Source organism: Rattus rattus, chromosome 1 (assembly GCF_011064425.1).
Source record: "Rattus rattus isolate New Zealand chromosome 1, Rrattus_CSIRO_v1, whole genome shotgun sequence".
NCBI classification, from domain to species: Eukaryota; Metazoa; Chordata; class Mammalia; order Rodentia; family Muridae; genus Rattus; species Rattus rattus.
The window spans coordinates 72,288,983-72,313,062 of record NC_046154.1 but is presented as its reverse complement, the minus strand read 5'-3'; the positions used below and the strand labels follow the sequence as shown (position 1 = coordinate 72,313,062).

The following is a 24,080-nucleotide window of genomic DNA, read 5'->3' as shown; positions in this document are numbered from 1 at the left end:
TTTCTAAAATTCACAAGAAAAACTTGTAATCCTAACTTGTAACTTGAGGATTTCCTCTATGTAAAAATCACATGAATGTGGCACCTATTGCTGACAATTGTAAAATCTGTTACTTGCTGTAATCTACACTTACTTTTCTAGGGTAAAACATACTAAAAATAAATTTCTGATCAAAGTTTTTATTAATTGAGTTTGCATCACAGAAAACCACCAAGGTTGTAGATTATACACATAACAACTTTATTTTATATTTGTATCCCTCTTTTAAAAATAGTAGGAGAAAAAGTAATTGGGCATTGGAACTAGACTTGGCCTGTTGTTAGACTCCCACTTCCACGTATTAACAGAAGGGAACACCTCAGAGACATAGCCTCAGATAGGAAGAGACCAGCAACAAAGAGTGGGGCAGTGAAGGCAATATTTCATAGTTAATTACACAGTAGATGTCGTAACAGACGTATTATTACTATTAAATTGTTTTTCAAGTAAAATTTGAAAAATTCTGGAGAAATAAGGGAGAAAGGACTTGTGATGAGCCATCAGTGTTAGATGGCTCTTGGCTTTTTCATTTGCTTGGTTTTTTGTTTTTGTTTGTTTGCTTTGTTTATTTGGTTTTGCTTCCCTGCATTTCAGTCCCATGCCATCTTCACAGAGTGAGGCATTCACAAGCTTCTCAGGATATATAATTTTTTTTCCATATAGATCTCCACAAAGGAAACTTTCAAGGATACATTCTACAGAGTATTCCAAACCTCAGGAGTTTAAAAATGTTTATGAAAAAAATTATGGGAAATTGAATGCAATGGTAACAAGTCTATACATTCGTTGCTTCACTTAACCCTCAGAATAGTTTGTTCACTATAAAAGTGCAATTTCTCCTGTATTGATAAAGAATATGAACCCAAAGTACTTAGTGACTTAATGTTCATAGTTAAAACCCAGAAAATAATAATTATTTGCCTCTTTGTCTAGCTCATTTTAAAAGATTCTTAAATAGTCTCCTTATCCTGCCCCTTTGACCACTGAGAAAAAGAACACATTCCATTTCCCTGATATTTTATTTTACCATAAAACTGCCTTGTGAGTGGAAGTTTGTGGGGCCAGTGCAGTGACATTCTCCAAGGTCGTGGATTTTCACCAGATAACAACAACATCAGAAAGGGAGTTCATACAACAAACATCTATGAATAAATCAGCAGAAGCGTCAAGGCAAGGCAAAGCTTTCTGGTTTATGATGAAGGAGTCTTGCTCTGGGTCTCTTCTAACTCAACAGTAACTGACTTGGGCAGCCTTACGATCATTAACCAGGTTTATAAGCTTAGCAATTCATCTGTGACCTCTCAGGGTGTCAAATGGCTTCTGGTGGACAAGGCAGGCTTCTGTCTACCTCACTACTAAATGTCAAGCAAAGGAACACTGACTTATCCTGTTTGACAGTAAAAGTTTTTGAAAGGTTTCTTGTTGAGTTATTCCATACATGTTTGTATTACTTTTTTTTAAAAAACATTTATTTATTTATTATGTATACATCATACAGTTTTCTGCCCGCATGTACGCCTGAAGGCCAGAAGAGGGCACCAGGTCTGATTATAGATGGTTGTGAGCCACCATGTGGTTGCTGGGAATTAAACTCAGGACCTCTGGAAGAGCAGTCCGTGCTCTTAACCTCTGAGCCATCTCTTCAGTCCGTTTGTATTACTTTTATCCATTGCTTTTATCCAAGGTTCTGAGCAATGGATAACATTAATGCAAACATGTGTGGAATAACTCAACAAGGTGTCCCTAGGCAGGAAGAAAGAACACTAGGATCAGCAATGAGATATCTTTTATTCTTTTCTAAAAACTATATTAATTCCCAATAATTAGCATGTGTATCCCCCACCCCAGTGTGTGTGTGTGTGTGTGTGTGTGTGTGTGTGTGTGTGTGTGTGTGTGTGTATAATACCCAGTATGTATGTATGCCCTATAACTACCAAGTGAGGACTATTCTTTATCCTAACTTTGGAGAGTATTATAGTTATATTATAGTTAGCTTTTCTCTTGCTGAGATAAAATGTCAACCAAAAGCAACCAAAAGTGGGGAGGAAAGGGTTTATTTCATCTTGTGCTTCCAGGTAACATTCCACAGTCACGGCAAAGCAGGTCAGAGCTCAAGGTGACCAGGGACTAAAGCAGGGACCATGAAAAAACAATCCACAATGGCTTGCTTTTCATTATTTGATCAGCTTCCCTTCTTATCAAGTAAGGACTAATGGTTTGGAATGGCACTGTCCATAGGCAGCCTGGGTCTCCCACATCAAGAACATGCACCAAAGGTGTGACCCCAGGCTAGTCTAATGGAGGGAATTCTTCAGTTGAGGTTTTCTCTTCATAGGAAATTCTAATTTATGTAAAATTGACCAATACTCCAGCACAACTGACCACTTGTTAACTTGACACACAAACATACCGCTATTAAACCATCTATTTCTTTTTTTTTTGTTTATTTCCAAGATCGCATGTAATTTCATAATATTAAACATCGTATAAGTTTAAAACCCCCATAGTCTTTAAAACTTAAAAAGTTCAAGGTCCCACTAATCTCCCTTGCAACCTCCCTCCCCAAAAGAAGAGAAAAAAAAACACAAACAAAACAAAGTAAGCAAAACAAAGATTAGAAAACACAGTGCCCTGAAGCCCTGTGTCACTTGGGATGAATAATGTGAAACTCACAAAGAATCAATACAAAGTTAAAAGCAAAGTCCAAGGTCTCTTTAAATATTTAAAGTCTCTTAACTGTGGGATCCTGTAAAGTCCAAAACAATTTTCATACTTTGTTATTCTAAGAGGGAAGACCCAAGAGACAGTCACAGTTAAATCAAAGTGAGACCAAACCTCAACAGGTCAGAGGCCAACATCTTGGACTCAATCTGGATCTTTTGGATTTCATAAGCCCCACCTTTCTCTGCTGTCATCACACATGCAGCTCATCTCCTTGGCTCAGCCCACTTCATGCCATTCCACACCTCCTACCTTTTGGTAGTTGCCCCATAGTCCAGGTTTTTCCAATAGCCTGGGATTTCCACTGCAACTAAGGCTGTATGTTCTGAAGTGGCCTCCCACAGTGCCAAGCGTCAGTTCCTCTCCATAAACCCTTCAATTCTGGAATGTCCACTACAACTGAGGAGGGTTCAGTGTCAAATCTGGTCTCTCCTCAGGCACTGTGCTTCTGCTTCACAGTGGCAAGTCCCAACCCCTTTAATGCTGAGACCTCCACTCCAACTGAGGATGCACTTTCACCAATGGCCATTATAATAAGCCCTTGGTGCTAAGCTCAGCTTCTCTCCATAACCTCCTGAATCTTGAGGATCTCCATTGAAGATCCTGCATCTTCACCAATGGCCCTCCTGGCCTCTTTAATGCCAAGCCTTGGCTGCCATTCATGACCATTTCAGCCCTGTAGTTTGAAGGCCATGGAAAAAATCAGTGACATATGGATGAGTATTACATGCGACCAAGTTTGCCTGACAGCTACAGATGTACCCTTGGCCACTGCTGGCCACATCACACTTCTGCATGATGACCCTGAGGACATATTTCTTCAGAGATTTCCCCAAATTTTTAAATCTAAAACTCCAAAAAATGCTATAACCCTCTCAAGAAACAAAATGGTCAGATTCATCCCAGCAACACCCCACATTCCTAATATTAATATTGATTGTAAATTTGACAGGTTCTACAATCACCTTGGACAGAAGTCTCAAGATATTCCTGTAAGACCTTACGTAGATGAGGTTAGCTACTATGTACGCCTGCTAGGGATTATATGTATTAGGTTAATAGAGGTGGGAATAGCCACCATAAGTAGGTGGCACCATTCCACAAGTATCCTAGGGTGAATGAAAAGGAGACACTAAACTGAGTACCAACAGTCATTTCTCTCTGCTTCCTGACTACAGATGCAATGTGGCTATCTGTTTCTTCAAACTCCTGCTGCCATGATTCACCTGTGATGACGGTGCCTTGGATTGTGAGCCCAAATAAACCCATTTTTTCCTTAGTTGCTTTTTGTCAGGATAATTAATACAAAGCAGCCACGTGCTGATGCAGGCATCTGCCCTGGGTAACAGTGTCATGGCTAGGAAGGTCTAAGTCCGGAGTCGTCTGTGCTCTGCGCTTCAATAGAACTGTAAGCCTCTCACCTACCATGCTCACTGTCTAGCATTCTCTGACTAATGTTCACTCCAGCATAATTAAACATGAGGAAATCTACTTGAATTGCTATAAAAGGGCATGTGAGACATTTACCATATTTTCAACTTTTCTAGAGATAAATATAAACTGATGAAAAAAATTCATACCAAAATTTCAGCATACATTTAAGTGCTTCCTAATTAACTGTAATTAAGCTATAGGTAGATAATTGCATTATTAAATAGTGGCTTTGGCATTTACAAATTTAAAACAAACTAAGGCCTGAAATTTGGACAGAAGCAGAGGACATAATCACTCTGACATGGCAACAGGAGAGATTCTAATTAAAATATATAGACCATTTTGGCAGGAAGGAAAAGCTTTTAATGACTTCTGTTGTCTTTGTCGAAAGCAAAATAGTTCACAATAAAAACTCTGTTTTTATAGCCATGTAAGACCTCATAGCAGCTGTAGCTGCCTGTACAAAACCAAGTAGTCCTGAGTGCTTGGTGGTGGGGGCTCATGAAGTCTGATGACTTAAGAGTGTTGTTCCTGGTCGGTCAACTATGCTCCCCTGGATTGTCCCACACCATGGAGTACATATGCAACACAAATTGGGAAAAGGAGACCAGGAAGTTGGGAGGGGCTGGATCATGGCTGGAGGCTCTCAGAGAGGAGTTAGAGGAAGTATTTTGATATACTGCGTGTACATAGGACATTCTCGAAAAAGTAATAAAAATATTATGTTAAAAAGACTGAAGCAGTCCACCTTTGTACAGGTCTGTTTCATTAAAAAAGAAGAAGAAATGAAATCAATACAGTTGATTTTTCCAATAGTCTGACTGTGTGCTAGGAATTACACTATTATATAAGTAATTCATTTAATTTTCACAACTGACTAAGACAAAAGTATGACTATTGCCTTCAAATTATAGTTGTAGAAATTAATGCTTCTGATGAAGCTTTGGCTATGCCCAGACAGAATGACCCAGGCTCAGAAGACCAGGCCACATGGCTGGAGGGAGTGGGCCACTCCAACCATCTGCATTTGCAGCCTTTCCTGCAGACAGACTTCTGCCTTCTCTCACTTCCTTCACTGCCTGTGCCTGAGCCCTTCCTTGTTTATTCAGATCCCCGATGCCCACATGCTTCTCAGTATCAACTGTAGTAGGTGAAAACAGCAAACCATTTCAGTAAGCAGTATCTGAACCTGAAAGTCAGGTCTTTTCCAAGGAGCCTAACATCTGAACTTCTAGTTTTTTCAGTTTTATGAACAGCAGTAATTTTTACTTGTTTCTTCATCTTAGAATCTACTGACCAGCATCTCAGTAAATAAATCATAGAGAGATGACACATTTCTTATCTTTAAATAACACTAAAATCAGGAAAAGCTGGATTACAGTAAAGGGACTGATTAGCCCAGGAGTCTTCAGGAGTTACTACTGTGCAGTGCAATCAAGGGGGCTTATTAAAGCAGACTTCTAGGCCCACTCCTAAAGCCCCCCACTCACAGGAAGCCCTGGGTGGGTCCCAGCACCTGCATTTCTAAGGAGACCCCAGATGGTGCAGATAGGGCTCTCTGGAGACTGGGCCACAGGGAGCCAGTGAACAGTACCAATGTGTGAGGATACACAATCATTTAAGTCCCAGGCAAACAGACGTACCTTGGGAAGCTCCAGATGGTACACATTTGTAAGTGAGCTGAGGTCCACAGCTGAAGCAGATGTAGTAATACTTGGTTCCACCTGACAAAGAAAAAAATGCAAAAGGTAACTGCTAGCAATTTTTGTTTGTTTCAAATGTAAGAGCCACTTAATCAGAATGATTCATGTTATATATTACTTACATTTTAATATCTGATATTTTATATTAAAATACTTGGGAGGTGTGACTGGACAGCACCTCAGCCTACACTGAGTCTCCTCCATAATGAACTGCGACAGGAGCCTATGCTGACAGAACAGGCACCATGCAGCACTCTTTCCTCACAAGTTAGGATAGGTATTCAGAAACTATTAAGTGCTTTCCGTAAAAGTTATTAAGTTACAGCATTTAAGGGACAAAGTTGGTGCAATATGAAAATACAAGTTTACCATCTTTAACTTACCCAAACTTATGTAAACAGCTTGAAACAGGTTATGATTTCTTTATCTGTCTTATATGTAAATAAGCCTTCTGCTCAAACATTCATCCAAGGAAGAATGAATTCTGCCCTCACCTTCTGGCACTGACAACCCCTTAGCTCCTCTAATTTTAAGGTCTTCTGTCTGGTATCTTTTTTAATTGTTCTTGGGAGATGTCACATGTACTTTGTAGTCTGGTGACCTATCAACTATCTTAGTCAGAGACCACACCAGATCCTAGGTCCTTAAGCTATGCAAACGATGTTAATGGTGGAGATCACATGTACTTTGCAAAAAGAGTTTTGATGTAGTCATGCTTTAAGCTTAATTGTGCACATGGGATTGAAGTCACTATTACCAAAAAAACTTCTTCCCAAACTTGTACTGTACTTAATTACATCTAAAATAAACTGGCTGGGATCAGACTTCAGAAGTTTGAACCAGTCCAGCTAGCTGAGCCATGCTGAGTTTCCTTCCTGCCTCTTGTGGGTCATTTCTCTGCCAGCAGCAAGCATGTGGGAACTTCCACAGAGTTAAACCAGGATTTTCATGATGATGGTGACTAACAGGGTTGGCCTTCACAGTGATTCCCAAGCCTGAGAGCATCTCCTTTCTCAAGGACCCTTTCTCGACACTGCACTACTTTCCCAGTACCATTCCTTAATACTCTTGGCAGTTTCAGGTTCAGGTATTGCTGGGATGTGTGCTCCTACTTACCCCACGTATTCTGGGCACAGCGCTTTCCACTAACCCTCCTCCATGTTCCTCACATGTAACATCTCCTCCACAAAGTCTCTTTCCTGAGCAGAACAGACCACTCTATATTGTACATGCAGGCTCTCAGGTGGCCTCTGCACAAGTGGTATGCTAATTCACATAAGTTCTGTCTGGTGGTAACAATTTGAATGTCAAGCTTATAGCTTATCTTTGAATCCCTGTAACGTTCTACTATGGTTAATAAGTTAATGAGATATATCAAGCAAATCTTCCCTGAAAAATAAAAATTTCACAGCTACCTCCTTATTTTGAGGACTTTCTGAGGTAGAAGGTAGAGGGTCTGCTGCACTTCCTGGACATACAGCCATCTGGTTCACTGCATCTGCATTTCTAAAAGAAGAACACATTTGTCTGTCATATTGTGATAGTATTCCCATCCCCTAACTTGAAGAGTCAGAAAGATTATTAACCCCAGTCATGAGTGGACATGTATCAAATGTCTTATTTATATTGAAAATAATTGAAGTGAAATGTTTACCAAGTATTTAGTAAACCAGAGAAAATGCTCACCTGATAAAAATGATTTTTACTTTAGATGGAGCACATTTAATGATTGATGAAGCATTCTGATGACTTCTGCCATATAATATTTGGCCATTGATCTATGAGGAATAAGTATCATTAGCTGAACTTAAAACTCTTCATTTCTTTGTTATCTTCTTGTCTACCTAATAAAAACTGAATTGCTCTCTTTATTATACTATACATTTTTTCCTCTCCAGAACAGAACCCAAAACTTGGATATGAATAGAGAATGCTTAAAGCTAACATTAATGTGACTATGACGTGCATCGATTCTGATATTCCTGGACAGTTTGTAAATGACATTTTGACCCAATAAAGAGAGAAGGCAGTCAACCTCCTGACAGATAAAGGCTCTGTGGCTTGCAAAGGACACCTGGATAAGCCTTCGTCTCATCCTAGGTCCTGGATAGGTCTTGGTCCTAGGAAACAGGGTACCAAAAGTCATTCCTCTCAGGCTCAGGACAGAGCAGCAGATTTGTAAGCAGAGTAGCACTCTACACAAATAAAGCTGCCAGGCCACGTGTCCAGATGTCAAGCCCCTGAGACCAGAGCTAGTCTGGACAGCAGAGACCTCACAAGAGCTCAAAGGCAGTGTGAAGGTACGCTGATTCTGCCTCAGGAGGCAAGGGAAAGGCAAACAAAGTCTAACCACTAGAGAGTGTGATCAGGAAACCTGCATTGCTTAGCAGGCTGAGATGCTGCTTGCGGGAGACTTGGCGTCACCTCACCTGACCCCCAATATTTATTTCATTAGGGATTTGACCTCCACATGTCCAGTGGGTCAGCATCATTACCAGGGAATGCTTGGTCATTTCTCATTTAAAAAATTCCAAACAAAAATAAAGCACACAAAAACGTTTTCAAAGTGTGATTTTTATTGCTATCTTGGGACAAAAACTGTTTCTGGAACCGCAGAGTCATGGCCTTTAGTGTGAGTTAATGGGACACAAGCTATGCTGTAGAGATCTGGTGTAGAGCCAAATCTGCTGCACTGCATCAGTTTTATTAGGCAACGGGTGGTTTTCTTAGTCACTATGCAATGTCTGGGTGACTTTCTGGAAACTGAGCTTTCCACTATCTGATGTAGCAATAGCATATACCAACACCTACCTCTAAAAGCTCGTCGGCAATCTGTAGTCGGCCATCTCTCCCTGCTGCTCCAGTGGGATCAATCCCCACTATAAACACACTCATTCTGGTTCGGTCTTTGTTCCCAGCAAGACTTAGACCCAAACCGCTATGACCTTTCTCCAGCTCAATCATATGGAGCTGGCCTGTAAGGGTTCCATAACGCTCTTGGATATTTTCTACACATAACAACAAATGCATTTACAGTTAATTCACAGACAAATGCTTTAACAGAAACACTTATTTAGATTTATCTAAATGGATATAATAATTTCTTTGGCAGCTAAAGGTTAGAATGGCTGCCTGAACATAAGGGCTGTTTTCACAGTTGGTTTGTTGTGTATAATTTCAGACTATTACCTAGTTCATTTTGGCAGCATTGGGTCCAAGAGAAGTGACTTAAATCTATAATCTCCCAAGACTATGATTAAATCAGAAAAATCAACTGAACACGTGCAGAGGAGAATGGAGTTAAAATACATAGAATTCTCAACTTCACTGGTCAGTGGAAGCTTCTTCAACAGAGGCAAATCCATAGGGTGCATCACATCATGACGGACAGCTATCCAGATGGAAGAGAGTGGTCTTCCTCGGTGTACAGAGCCATTCGGCCAGAGCAAGTCAATATACTCTTCCCAGCCTTAAACAGTATGCCCTGACTATATGATACTAGTTCTCCTTATCACCAGTTTGTCCACACATTTAAAACTGAGAGAGAGGGCCATAAGTAGGTGCTCAAAGCAGCAGCCTGTGTCAGTGAGTCATCTTAGAAAGGAGTCCTGAGGAGCAGGTCAGTCATCCCGCATGAGTAGTCCTAAGTTCTTATTTTATTTAAGGCATTATGTTTTGCGGTAACCTGATTTAGAAACCAAACAACCACCTGTAACATTTGGATAATTTTGATTTGGTGATCACACTTGACAAATCATCTCTTAGAAAATTCCTATGACCTGCACTTACGCTGACTCTTTACATCGGTCAAATAAACATCTCTGCACTCCCTCTGCAATCAAGCGGGGTAACCTTCCTGTTCTCTGCTTTCTAAAGTACGTGCAGTGTAGACTCCTTAAAGGGAATGGTTAGGTTTTTAAAATAAAACTTTTTGAGCGCTGGAGAAATGACTCAGTGTTAACAGTATTCTTTGTTCTTGCAAACAACCCATGTTCAGTTCCCAGCACCCACAGAGTGATTCACAACCCCCTATAACTCCAGTTCCAGAGGATCTGAGCCCTCCTAGTATTACCAATGGCTCCAGGCACACATGTGGTGAACACACACACATTCAGGCAAAACATTCATCCACATAAGATCAAACACATAAATCTAAAATATTTTTGTAATTAAACTTTTTAATTTGATGAAACATTCATGATTTTTGGCTCAATTTATGCGTGGAGCACTGTCAGCATTCCTTAGACATTACCTAAATACAATGTTAGTAACCTGAGAGAACTGTATTTAAAACTTGAGACAACTTGTCAGATGCCCAAGAGTTGATCTTAATAATTATAATTACCGAAATACCAGAATTTCAGGGCATAATACCAATAACCATCCAATACTACAAGGCGGAGTCTAAAGCCTGTAAGGGGCAGAGGGTATTGAAGAGAGCCGGCCAATCCTATGCTGGTTGCGATGTCTTGACTGCTGTAATTTTCATATGAGAAGCAAGAGGGCTTTATGAGAAATGTGTATTTAAAGTAAAGGAGGAAGATGATGTCATGCCTCAGGAATGCACGTTATATTCAAGGAAAACAAACTGTAGTCCTCCCAGCTACAACTGAGTATATATCACTAGTTAACACACAGAACAAAGCCAGAGCTACTTCAACACTTCTTAGAACTAAGGGCATCACAAAGAGACAACTTACTCCAGCTGTAACCAAACTCATCCTCTTTGTCCTCATCCTCTGCGACTGTGGTTGCAGATGGCTGTGCACAATCACTGCTCATTTCTGAGAACACTGAAGGAGAGGGGGAAGGAACACTGCACAATGCGGCCTTCTCCGACTCGGATTCTGACTGGCTGGGTGCCTGCGGGGACAAAAAGAATTCAGTGGGCATGTGCGATACCACGAAAACTTTAAGGAAAACAAATAAGAATATAATTCCAAAACCAAATGCCAGTTCTAAAATATTCTCCAATAATAGAAAGCTTACATGTGAGTGTAAGAAGTGTTAGACAGGATTTGGGAATCAACATAATTCATTAAATTATTATTTGCTAGTTTAAACAAATGAATTTGAAGGCTTAAATGACCTAAGAGAGAAAAATGTTCAAATTTCCCTACTGGGGGAAAAATGTAAGGATTTGTGTAGATCTTAGAGGTCATTCAAGTCTGTCAAGAATAAAAACCAAACAAACCATAGAAAGCAAACTAACAAGGAACTATCCTTAAAATGCGTTAGTGGGGGCCACTGAGATGGCTAAGGAGGTGAAGGCACCTGGGCAAAGCCTAAGGGCCTGAGTTCAATACCTGGGCTCACACAGTAGAAACAAAGAACCAATTGCCACAGGTTGACTTATGATCTCCATGACATAGACCATACATGTGCAAGTCCACACACCTACACCCACAAAATAAATGAATACAATGCCAATAACAGCAACACTTGTAAGCAAGGATATGCATGAGCACTCCTCTCTCTCTCTGTGGATCTGGGGACTGCACCCAGGACCCTGTATACACTGGGTGTTCTATGGAGTCACAGCTCCAGCCCATGGAGCAATTCTTTGTTGCTACTTGAATCCCCTCTCTGAACAACTCTGAACAAACCCATAGAAACCATGCAGGTTGCTCCCCCAAGACAGCCTGCTTGTTAAATGGAGAACAGACACAGTTCTGTCAGGTGTGGGTTCAAGACCACCTCCCACTTTTTATCGCTATGGTGGCTCATGAGAGATCCTTTCAACAAAGCCAGATGCAACATGCCTGTTGTCTCTCAGGACCACTGGTATTACTTTAGAATTTAATTCGTTATAATCAAGTTTGCATATGAGTTATTATCAGGCAGCAGGTTGGGATTTAAAAGGCCTGTAAACTATTTAGCTCCCCAGATTAGCTCCTGAGATTTACTGCTCAGATGAACAAACTAAGGCCTGTGGAGGATGAATCTTTAAAATCAGGCGCTAGACTTCTTTCTCCTTTGTTCTTTTCTATCTTAGCATGGTAGTTTGGGTGACTTGGGAGTGCACATGCCTCAGAGTGAGCATGGAACACAGAAAATAGCTTGCTAGAGCTGGTTCCTACACCATGTGGTGTCTAGGGACTGAACTCAGGCCATTGGTCTTGATGGCAGGCACCGTGATGCTAAGCCACCTTGCTGGTAAGTTTCTATCGTTCTTACCATAGTGACGTTTGTATTAAACCTGGCTATCTTCTCCAGCATCCACAGTAAGACAGTACCTGGGTCTCAAGATCGGGGACAATCAAATAAAGCACTGTGCCTAGAATCAGGCAGTCTCTGATACATAGTTTTTCAATCTATATGTTTTTCTATTCTTTATGTCACTTTTATAAAAAGAATAAACTTGCATTGCCTGCTGTAATTTATGTATATGTTTGTTATTTTCTGAAAGTAACCTGTTCTAAAAGAAGACAATCTTAAACTCTTACGAATGATTAGCTGGTAGTAGGAATACCATGAAACACATCAACACTAGAGCTTCATGCACGAAATATAATGTTTTTGCTAATTTAAAATGCATATAGTTTACCAGCAAGGCACAGGGCTGGCTGACAAATTCAGGACAACTGATCTTCAGGAGCATGATTTGCTGCACTAACAGTATTCCCTTTACACATCATTGGCCAAACAATACGAGTTACATGTGCCAATGAAATCTGTGTTGTCGTCCAGAACAGTGTGCTATAGAAGTCGTTCAAATAATGTACAAATAAAAGTGTGCAAACACACCGGAAAGTTCACTTGACTCAACGAAAATTTAGATATTACTCTAAAGGAAAAAAGATACGTACTTTCTGGTTAAGAAGATAATTACTTCTCTGTATAATCAAAAGGTATTATTTGCCTAACATGAATTCATTCAAATCTATGGATATGTTATTTCATATTTCTTTCTACCTTCTTTTTGCTGTTGTTATTATTTTACTAAATAATGAGGGAAAAAAAATCTAACCATCTTAAAACCTCGTCAGGACTGTAGGCATAACACTACACAGCAAAACTCTATTCCAAGCCAACTGACTAATCAGAGAAGCAATGTTTGATTCTTCCTGGAGGGGCCGTTCAGTCTCTTGTTTGCCTGTATTAAGACAGTGTAACTGGTTTGTTATTGACAATCTTTTGAAGTCTTTTAACAAGATATGTATTTCACCACGGTCAAATGAAACTACCCTAGCCCTTGTGCTTACAGCAAATAAATGAACATGCGTGTCACACAAAAAAACACACCCACTTTCCAAACATGCATGGAGACAAACCTTAAACGGTGTGGGAACAAAGGGTCAGTTGGGGAATCATAGGTGACAGTGCTCGAATGTTGTAACTGTCATGGTCACAGACAACACCCTCCAGGTACGGCTTCTGTTCTGATCCGTGACATAGTAACACGAAAACCCAATGAATATTCATAAAGTGGTCTCTAAAGCAAAATTCTGACAGCTTTCTCCCTTTCTGCTACTGAATTATGATATAAAAGAATTTTTATAAAATTTTGTTTCAAATTTGGTTTTATAATTTCATTAGAATATGAGAATAAACTAGGAAAAATGACAAGCATAGAAACAGTTACACTTCATGATCTGGCATTTATATAGACTTACTCCATGAATATTCAGAAGGTTTTGTCATGAACACACACATAGACACAAGCACACTCACACTTATTTGCAGAGTGGTTTGCTCAGTGTACAAATCTGAAGCTGTTTTAAGACAATACAATGTTTCTGAAAACTATACATAAAAGTAGTTTATACAAATAGCAACTAAAATTTAAGCATGAAAAAAATCATAAAAAATGCAGGAAAAACACTGGAACCTTTTAAGTACACGTAAAAATATAAATATTCTTTGGCAGGGCAAAGTGCTTGTCCACTCGGAATAAACCATTGTTTCCCTTGTTTTTCTGACTAAGTGTGATAAACAGTGAAGTGGGACAAAGGCACAGTAGAAACACAAAACATTCTGCAAAGGCGAGTTCAAGACAATGGGCATTATCCAACCTTGTCAGAGGTGAGCTGGAGAGATTCTGCAAATGGGTTAGTGCTGCTGAAGCTGCACTTAGGGTAAAGGCTGTGCGGCAAGGAAGGCAAAGGGGATTTCTAAAAGGAAAGAGAAGATGCGCTGAAGGCATAAGAAATGTCTGTGAAACAACCCAACGTCAAGAGCAGTGCTTGGCTGTCAGAGCTGCCTGTGAGAAGTGACGTCGGCCTGAGAGGCTGCTCGTGTGCTCCTCTAAAACAGTGACTAATGGTTGTTTCTAATGACCCAAGCCTCCACCTGGGTCTAATCACTCCAGGAACGCAAACAGATCGTCAAACAGACCAGAATCTCTTCCATTTCCTCGGAAGGTTTTACTATCATCAAAGGCATGTACTCTGCCCTGGCTACGTGCGCCTGGTTCAAAAGGAAAGCCCGACGCTGTGGTTTTCATTTACTTTCAGAAGGGAGGGACATTACTTTTCAGCAGTCTGTTTAGAATGCACACTAAGCACTTACCTGTCCACTCAGCGGAACCTTCGTTTCTTTACATTGCCCCCCATTAAGGACACTGCACTCTGACCAGCCAGTAGACACTGATCTAGAACAATTGCACTTTTAAACTTTAAAAATTGGAGGGGGTGGGGATGGGAGAAGAATCACTATATGGTGTGTTCCTTTCTTCACCATTTCTTGTGAAGATCTGACAGAGATTTACATCTTAATAAAAGAAAAGAAGTCTGACATCTCCTACACTACTGAAGGATTTACGGTTTTGGACAGTACTTTAAGTCTGTGTTTAGTGTTTCGCCTAGATTTTGTGACTTGACTGTAGTAAGTCCTTTGCCGGGGCTGTTGAAACTGAATATACATATTAAAGGCAGGAAGTCAGCCAAACAGAATTTAGCACGTTCATATTTAAAAGGAAAAAAAGTAAATTTCCTTAGCACAATAAATTCTACCTTCACACCCACTATCTTTTCCTTCTATTGACTGGATCTTTTAAAGAGAACTGCAGACATTTAAAATTCATATTGGCGCCAATTAAATGTTCGTGTTACTTCTCTCTGACAAAGCCCCCTTGCAGGGCATGGAGTGGGGGTCAGGTCACATGACCCCGCCCTGCATGGGAACATGTTGGAGACACTGTCCCCAGGCTCCAGTCCTGCTGTCTATGCCATGCTGCCCTTTCAATCTGAGCTTCCTGCAATGTTTTTCCTGAGAGACAAGGCAGGAAAAGAGATGGGTACAATGACATTTCTGTTCCTCTCCACTTCCTCCCGCTTTACAGTTTAAAATGTCAGCTCCTGCTTTACTCAAGAGAGGCTTACAAGTGCCAAGAAACAGGACCACATAGTAAGCTGGGAGAAATGAGTAGGCAGTGGATGACACTGGAGGCCTGGTGGTGTGGGCAGACTATTTCTGGTCATCATGCATGGCAGACTGAGGGCCTGTCCTTTCTAACTATGTGGAACAACAAAATCAGAACTATGATCAAGACATGAAATTCCCAGAGACCTCTACTTTTTACTTTTCTTCAGACCTTACAAGATTTCAATTTGGTGCTATCAGAGGAGCAATGTACATGGAATGGTAGGTCACATCTACCAATAGGGAGATAGTTACCGACCCGAGAGTGTGCTAAAGAACATAAACGATGCAATGTCCTTAAGGTAACTGATGAAGAAACAACTTTGAAGACACAGCGAGGACACCAAACCATCCCCTGGCCCCATGAAGGGGGCCACCCAGCAATCAGGATGTACACTGCCCTAACTCACTTTGTTACACTGAAGGGATTATCAGGGATATGCTATGGAGTTTTCATCCCTGAAAAGCCAAAGCACAGAAGGACAGACCAGCTTCTCAACTGTGTAAGATTTTCCAGAAGCTTTATCCTCTGCTCATAAAGGAAACTCTGTCACACAGGGACTCTACCGTAAGTAAATTTGTGGTGTTTTTCCTTTAGCTAACCAGAGGACTGATTACTTCCATTTGGAAGTAAATCACCACTAACAAAGAGTATCTCATTTTAAATGCAAAATTAATTCTAGTTTCCCAAAGCAAAATGTGTCTAACTTGACTAAACATGTCATTTCTAAGCAAGATTTATCCTGGAATAATTGCTATAAAATTAGGTGTCATTATGCCTCAAATAAAAAAAATAGGAATCTTTTCCAGGTGTATGAGACAATATCTTTCTAGCTCATTAGAAAATGTGATTGGCATCGAAAGAAATGTTTGTAGCTTAACTGTTCAAAGTAATATTAAGAATCACTACTCAGCAGTTTATAATATTATCCTAAATGATATGAGTTAGAAATTAAAATAAAACAACAAAAAAAACCAGAATAAACCCTCCCACACAAAAAAATAGCTGTAACTCAACTTAAACAGCCATTTACAATATTACCACGCTGTGTCTATGTTTAACACAACAAATGTTAACAAATGTAAGAAGATTTGTAGTTATTTAAACAAACTGAATAGCATTTGCAAAGAATGCAGCATGAGGCAGCCCTATCATTTGGCAGATTTTCTATCTGAATGGATAATTATTACCTAACAATAAACAACTGAATGGTTAAAAGCTGCAGATGTGAGGAGAACTGCTTATATTAAGAACCAGTACATTTGTTCCACACGGTGAACCCCAACCAGAGCCACACCTGTCTTGACAACGAGACAGACAGAAGATAAACCTGGGTGCTGTGTTCCGGAGCCCAGAAGGTTCATCTTGGTCAGGACACAGATCTCACAGGGTGCTGCCACCTTCCTCCCATCACTTCAGCACTGACATCTTAAATCTGTACGGACACTTTCCTTCAAAGCCAGCCGCCTCAGACCTGCCAGCATGTACAGGCCCAGGGATTGTGTGTACAGGCTTTTCCACCCAGAAGCAGCTTCTCCAGAGTTCCAGGAGTTTGAGGTATCTCAGGGAATTATAATTAAGAAAACCCCACTGAGGGCTTCTGGACGTCTCTGAATAGCTTTCTTAGTATGTGGAACAGATTTTTAATAACTATTCCATATGAAGATATATTTCAGTGAGCCATAAAGAAGGTATCAGAACCAACACTGAACTAGCAGCAAAATGCTCACTCTCAGCATCACTGGGGCATACCAAACATGCTACGCTGCAGTTTTTACTCTTCCTAGATTAATAGCCATTGATGTGCTGACACATTCTTAAAATTTATTTTTATTAGGATAAATGTGTGCTATCAGTAGCATCACATTTGTAATCCTCCTGCCTCGCCTCTGGACATCTGTGATTGCAGGAGTACAACACCATGGATGGCCTCTAACATATAAAGTCCTTTAACAAGGATGGCTGAGGGTCGAATGAGAGAGTACGTTTCTGTTCTCAAGGATCTGTGGTGACCTGTATATTGACTGTAGCTGAGAGATAACTATCTAATGATTTGTATATAAGCAGAATGTACTCTATGACAATTCTGTATCCAGTGGAATATACAAATATGTTAAGATCTGATGATGTGACAGCATAGATAAGAGATTCTATATAAAGAATAAATTTAGAAAAAAATGAAGTCTTTATGGATTCCAAGAGACTCAACTAAAGATGATGATGTTTAATCTACATATCACATTATATTCCTTTCAGGAATTTGTATATATTTTTTTAACTAGCAAGATATCAACTTGACATGGTGACAAATTAGTTATATTTCCATGTATTTTAAAGTCTTCATATGTACCATAGAAGAGACTTGCAGGGCAGTTCAATGTTTCAATACAGCAAAGGAAACCTTTCATAAATACCTTCGGAGATTCTGAATATTGATAGGTGCACATGCAGACAACTTGGTCCATGCTACATTAGACTCCAAGTTGCGTACTGTTGCCAATATGCCTACCTTGCCCTTTGTGCTTGCTTACCCTTGGTCTGTTTACAATGCTCTGTACCATAAACACTACAGGGCTGCCTGCTTTCCGAATGGCTTCCACAGCTTGTTCATGGCTTGCATCTCTGAGGTCCATCCCATCCACCTGCAATGGAAGGCCTCAGCTTAACATTTCAAAAAGCTAGAGAACAAAAGAGCAATTTGGATCAGTTCTGAGGCTCCTTTAGGCTCCTTTTGGTCCTGGGAGATTTGTTTCAGGGACAAAAACATAAGGAGTTAAGCTGTACAGGTCTCGTCCCTCCAGTGGACTCATGGCACCTTGTTTGGATAAGATTAAGCTGGCGTCATAACCAGTTGGGATGAGAGCTCTGCTTCTACATTCCTCTCAGCACTAGCTGCTCTTGTATGGTTATGAATCTGTTTTGGATGGGCGTCATTAAGGAAACAAACTGGGGAGATGCATTCAGGGATCCCTTTATCAAAGCCAGTGCTATACTGCTAATTCTTCATAAAGTGGTGTGTGTGTGTGTGTGTGTGTGTGTGTGTGTGTGTGTGTGTGTGTGTGTGTTGTGTATGGAGGAGGGGAGTCTTCATGAGTTTCTCTTAGGGAAATTTAAAGAATAAACAAAATAATGATATTCAGAAAAGTCAAGACTACTGTAAGGTTAGTTTTGCACAAGAATCTGCAGTAAATGTGGCAGAAGTTGGAAGCCAAGAAATTGTGCTTGTTTGTTAGTTTCTTATATAAATAGCTTGAAAAATGAAAGTCATTTTGTAATGTTTGTAGGTGATGATCAGCTAAGCTTATGCACTAGATGTTCAGGAGGAAACGCAGAGGAAGAGCCAATGCCAGTCCTGCCAGAAAACTGTAGGTGTTTCCATTCCCAATACTAAGTACAGCAAAGAGTGGACACAATTCTGTGGAAGAAAACCAATCATTAAGTCCTGGCATAGAATCATAAACATTTAGTTAAAATTCTCTCTCAGGTTGATAATTTGCTAATATAACAATATTTTTCCATTCATACTAAAATGGTCTTTAATGTTTCTAACAAGTCAATAGTCATGCCTACTGTATGACAATTAAACATCGTTATTCAAGCCTAAAGCAATCGGGTAGCCTGGGCCTATAATACAATGCCCAGGACTAACTACAAGGGCTCAGGCTTCCTATTTCCGGAGAAATCCTGTAGGTAATGTACCGAAGAACCTATATGCAGGTATTTTAGAACATACACCAAAACATCCTTTCTCTTCAATTTGTAAGGGAAGTTTTAATTAATGTAATTTATTATCTAATAACTTTAATTAATATTTCAATTGTTTTAAAAGCCAATTGGGACCAAACATGGCCAATCATGTCTAAAGATAATTGCAAATAATTCATATTTCCCTCTTTAGGCAAAAAGTATTTCATAGTTAAACTACAAAATATAAACATAGTAGTCACAATTTAAATTGTAGTTTTTAGATGACGTTCTACCTACAAGAAAGAATTCCATTAAAGGGACTACTATTCCATTTAATAAGAGTGAGTCAGGGTGTGCTGTCCTTTGTTTCTAGAGGGTGTCAGGGTAAAGAAAGGCAGAGGCTCCTGTTTACTTCAAACGTCAGTCTCTCACTTTCTCAGGCTCAGAGAATACATGGATAGATGAGTGAATGAATGAACAGTCCAATTGCAAAACATTTTCTTTCCACTTCACATTTCTAGGGGAGTTACACCCAGGGCCTTGCATGAATATGTGGTGAGTACCAGGCACTGAGCTAAATGTCTAGCCAATATACTCTTTCTAAAGACTGCTATGCCCCAAGGAACCCTCTGACCCAGGAAGGCATTTTTATGTAAAGTCTATGGACTGAGAAAATGAGACCAACCACTTGTATAAGGTAAATAAAATGTCCATTACATTCACAAACGTCTTTACTTAACAGTTACTCCTTTCCTTCCACTCTGTAAGTTAGAAAAACTAGGTCAGGCTCCCACTTCTCAACATTTTAAATCTAACTGTGCCGAATCCGATTAGATGATTTATTGTACTGCTCTGTGGTGCTTCGGTTACTTCTCTAATCTGCTCTCTCGTGGCCAGGCAGGTACAGTGTCTTGTCTATTGTGGACACTGGCTCCTGTCCCAGCACCAGAAATTTAGCAGGTGCTCTGATGGGAGGCTCTCCTGCACCTGAGGACTCTGCATATTAAATTTTAAGTGGGGATTGCATCTAATTTCACTGTATGTTTCTCTCTTACATGTATCAAAGTATATGCCATGCATGTGCATACACAGAGTCTTCTGTGGTGAGGGTGTAGAACTGAGAAGACTCCTAGCTTTTGTGAAACATTCATTTAAAAATAATCAAATTCTCAAAATTGAAAAATTTAGGAGAAAAATCTCACCTAGAAAAACCCTCACTCAAAACATTTATCAATATTGCAAGGACTATAATAAAGTGTTTTTTGAAATAATATTTGACTAGAAAACCTAACTATGCCTTGTATGGTTTTCACTGTGTACATTTAATATTGAATATTTTAATTTTCTTCTAAGAAAATTTCCAGTTTTAAAATTGATAATCCTTATGATCAATACTTAAAACCAAAATTTATTGTCTGTATCTCCCAATATAAGTTATAACATCAAACACATAATCTTGTCACCATATGCACACAAAAACCCTGGATGAGAATGGGAAAATACTTGAATGGCAAACACTTGACTCTAACACTTGGGTAAGTGAACTCCCTGGGTAAAGAAAGTAGACAAAGGCACCATTGTGAACAGAAAGCTCATTGGAGGTTACCTCAACTATTCTGTCTCCCGGCTTCAAAGTTCCATTTTTGCCAGCTGGACTGTCTTCAAGAACATGTTTAATGAAGATGCCCCTCATCACCTCGCCGTTGCTCAGCCGGCTCCCCATCCCCCGACCACCAACAATGCTGATGCCCAAGGACTTGCTGGGCTCTCTCCAAAGTTCCACCCTATAAGAATAAAATTGTAAACTCCCTGAGAAACACACAAAGGCAAGCTCCTGGAAGTTTAGAATTCCCTTTAGATGACACTGTCTCATGTAGGAGTGCTGTTGCAAAACTAAGTAAATTTTATAGCTGAATCTTATGGAGACATTTTTGCAATTGAGGCTCCTGCCTCTCTAATGATTCTATCTTGTGTCAAGCTGACATAAAACTAGCCGGTGCAGAAACCAAGGACACAGGAAATAAATGTGTGTGTGTGTGTGCACCCAAACTGGTCTTCATTAAAATGAGAGGAAAAAAGACAACTCAAAGAAGGAAAATGGCATTTGGGAATCACACATCCAATACGGAATTAATATCCACAATGTGAGAATGGACTTTCTAAAGCTGTTTATCAATCCCCCCAAACAAATGGATTGGAAATTAAGCAAGGGCCTGGGCTACAGGTTTATATATATTTTATAAACACATGAAACAACGATGAACATCTGTAGGGACACAATCAGGATCTGATAGTATCATTACCTTACACCCATTAGGATTGAAATTATGAAAACAGAAATAAGTGTCTATGAGAATGGAAAGAAACTGGATTGTTGGTGGGAACGTGACAGGTTACAGACACAAGAGAAAATTTAAAATACAACTACTACACGGAGACATAAACAGATAAATCAGGGTTGTAGAGAGACTATCCACAGCAGCTAAGAGGTATCAGGAGCCCTTATGTCTATTAGAAGTGAATCGACCCGGCAGTCGGGGCATCAAAGTGCTATCTGTACAATCTGATGCCCAGAGCCCAGAGAAGCCCAAGGTGCTGGCTCACAGCTGTAAGCCCAGCACACCCATAAACAGGAAGAGACAAGAGGACTGCCCGCAGGCTCTGAGGCAGCTAGCCTAGTGTACACAGAGCAGGAGAAACTGGAGCAAGCTTGCCTCAAATAAGGTAGGAGACAGACTAACTTTCAGATGTTGTTCTCAAACCTCCACATGTACCTGCACTCATGTTCACAGAGACCACACATACAATAATAAGTAAGTTTTATATTTAAAAATGAACAAGCAAAATGATACGTCGCTTAGTTGGAATTTTATTCTGCCTTAAAAAAAAGAAATGGTTTCAACATACACAAAGTCTGAGTATATTATGTAATGTGAAATTGGCCAGCTAAACAAAGTCAAGGCCAAATGCTGGCCAATGGTTGCATTCACAAGGGGTCCAGAGGGGACTTACGCAGAGACAGGACATAGAATGAAGTGCGCTCTGCTGGGAAGTGGATGGGGAGCTAATGTTCAGGGGACACAGTCTTAGTTTTACAAGATGAAAGTCTTCTGCAGATGATGGTACTATATTTTTAGTTAAGGTTCTTAGAGGCTCCACATAGCACACTAACAAATAGAATACTAAAGGTCTGATCATAAAGAAACTCCAGTCCAAAGGATTAATTCAACATTCTGTAAATTATGTGGTTTGTTGTATTAATATGGGACTCACATTCTAGGTTAAAGTGCAAACCAGTGAAGAAGTGCCGTTGCGCAGGAATGTTAATACAGTCATTAAATGATCAGGAGGTTCAGCTACCACTGAACAGATGGCAGCTCCTAGGTTTAGTAGCCAAATCCAGGGAAAAAACATTTTTGCACACGCTACTCAGAAGCTTGCCTCTATAGGAATCTATAACGCCAGAGCAGACCTGATCATTAACAGTCAGAGCATGAAGGACGGTTGCTGAAAATATTCTACGTGAAACGATCCTTCTCTCACCCCCTAAGACACCCTGAACTGCTTTGCACCTTCCACTCCAGAAAGCACAGCCTGTCCTCTCTGTCCTGTACGTTGACTTCATATGCCCCTACCTTGGGCCTTATCAGCTTATCCCTAGTCTCTCTTCATCCACACCAGAAATACAGAGCTCAGAGAGTAACTGCTACAGCTGATGGTGAAGGATGGGGGCTGAGGGCCTAACTGGAAGGTGACTGCTCAGTATGTGCAAGGCCCTGGGTTTGATCTTGGTCACTACAAAAGGAATAAAAGGAGGCATTTATGAATTTACAGGACCATCGTGGGAAAGAGGAGGATGCAAGCACGAGGTGGCTTTCAGTCAGGAAGAATTTCAGAGTGTTGAGAAGGCCCTGCATCTATGTCAGGCCTCATGAAAGACAATGATGTGGGCATTGAGGACAAGAAGGCAGTGTGGTCTAGTGTGTCCGCAATAGTGACATTTGGTCTTTCAATGAGTGGAAAGTTGGACTGCAGTCAAGTGAAAAGAATGGTGGAAAGAGATGGCTACTGTGGGGCAGTGTGGGACAGATGAGATGCAGGCCACCAACCGCTTCCCTTTAGTCCTAGGAAGTTGATCTGTTTAATTGGAAGGAATTGAACAACTTAATCACATGATACCAGGCAACCTACTTATTCTCTTTGTCTTATTTATCCCAGCTGTGAAGTGCAGCCAATAAGAATCTCTAATAAGATGGTCTTAACTACTTAATGCATATAATTGCAAAATGAAAGCTTTGGCATATGATAGGCAACAAATAACTCTATGATGATGATGGTAGTGGTGGTAGTGATGGTGGTAGTGGTGATGGTAGTGGTGGTGGTGGTGCTGGTGCTAGTGGTGGTGATGGTGGTGGAGGTGGTGGTGGTGATGATGGTGGTAGTGGTGGTGATGGTGGTGGTGATGGTGGTGGAGGTAGTGGTGGTAATGGAGGTGGTGGAGGTGGTGGTGGAGGTGGTGATGGTGGTGGAGGTGGTGGTGGAGGTGGAGGTGGTGATGGTGGTGGAGGTGGTGGTGGTGGTGGTGGTGGTGGTGGTGGTGATGGTGGTGGTGGTGGTGGTGGTAGGGTGGTGGAGGTGGTGGAGGAGGTGGTGGTGGTGGTGGTGGTGGAGGTGGTGATGGTGGTGGTGGTGGTGGTGGTGGTGGTGGTGGTGGTGGTGGTGGTGGTGGTGGTGGTGGTGATGGTGGAGGTGGTGGTGGTGGTGGTGGTGATGGTAGTGGTGGTGGTGGTGGGTGGTGGTGGTGGTGGTGATGGTGGTGGTGGTGTGTGATGGTGGTGGAGGTAGTGGTGGTAATGGAGGTGGTGGAGGTGGTGGTGGAGGTGGAGGTGGTGATGGTGGTGGAGGTGGTGGTGGAGGTGGAGGTGGTGATAGTGGTGGAGGTGGGAGAGGTGGTGATGGTGGTGTAAGTTAGAGTGATTTGAGTGAGCATAGTCAAGGTCAGTCTTCTTTGCTGCACGGGAACCAGTGCCAGCAAGTATAAGGCTTTGAACAAATTCAGCCTGTGACCGCAAAGTTCCTTGTGCACATTTAAGTCTCTCTTGATACACACACACACACACACACACACACGT

At 40.8% G+C, this 24,080-nt stretch overlaps 1 protein-coding gene across 1 annotated transcript in view; it reads right to left on the bottom strand.

The window, feature by feature from the left end:
* Nucleotides 1-24,080, bottom strand: part of Mpdz (multiple PDZ domain crumbs cell polarity complex component) — a 147,420-nt gene that overhangs the window by 20,911 nt on the left and 102,429 nt on the right. Inside the window, exons 26-33 of the mRNA XM_032902440.1 lie at nucleotides 20,555-20,732; nucleotides 17,793-17,903; nucleotides 13,913-14,011; nucleotides 10,598-10,760; nucleotides 8,709-8,905; nucleotides 7,584-7,675; nucleotides 7,313-7,403; nucleotides 5,838-5,918 (exon numbers count right to left, since the gene is read on the bottom strand). Of these exons, the coding sequence (XP_032758331.1) occupies nucleotides 5,838-5,918; nucleotides 7,313-7,403; nucleotides 7,584-7,675; nucleotides 8,709-8,905; nucleotides 10,598-10,760; nucleotides 13,913-14,011; nucleotides 17,793-17,903; nucleotides 20,555-20,732 (1,012 nt within the window). The remainder of the gene's footprint in view (nucleotides 1-5,837; nucleotides 5,919-7,312; nucleotides 7,404-7,583; nucleotides 7,676-8,708; nucleotides 8,906-10,597; nucleotides 10,761-13,912; nucleotides 14,012-17,792; nucleotides 17,904-20,554; nucleotides 20,733-24,080) is intronic.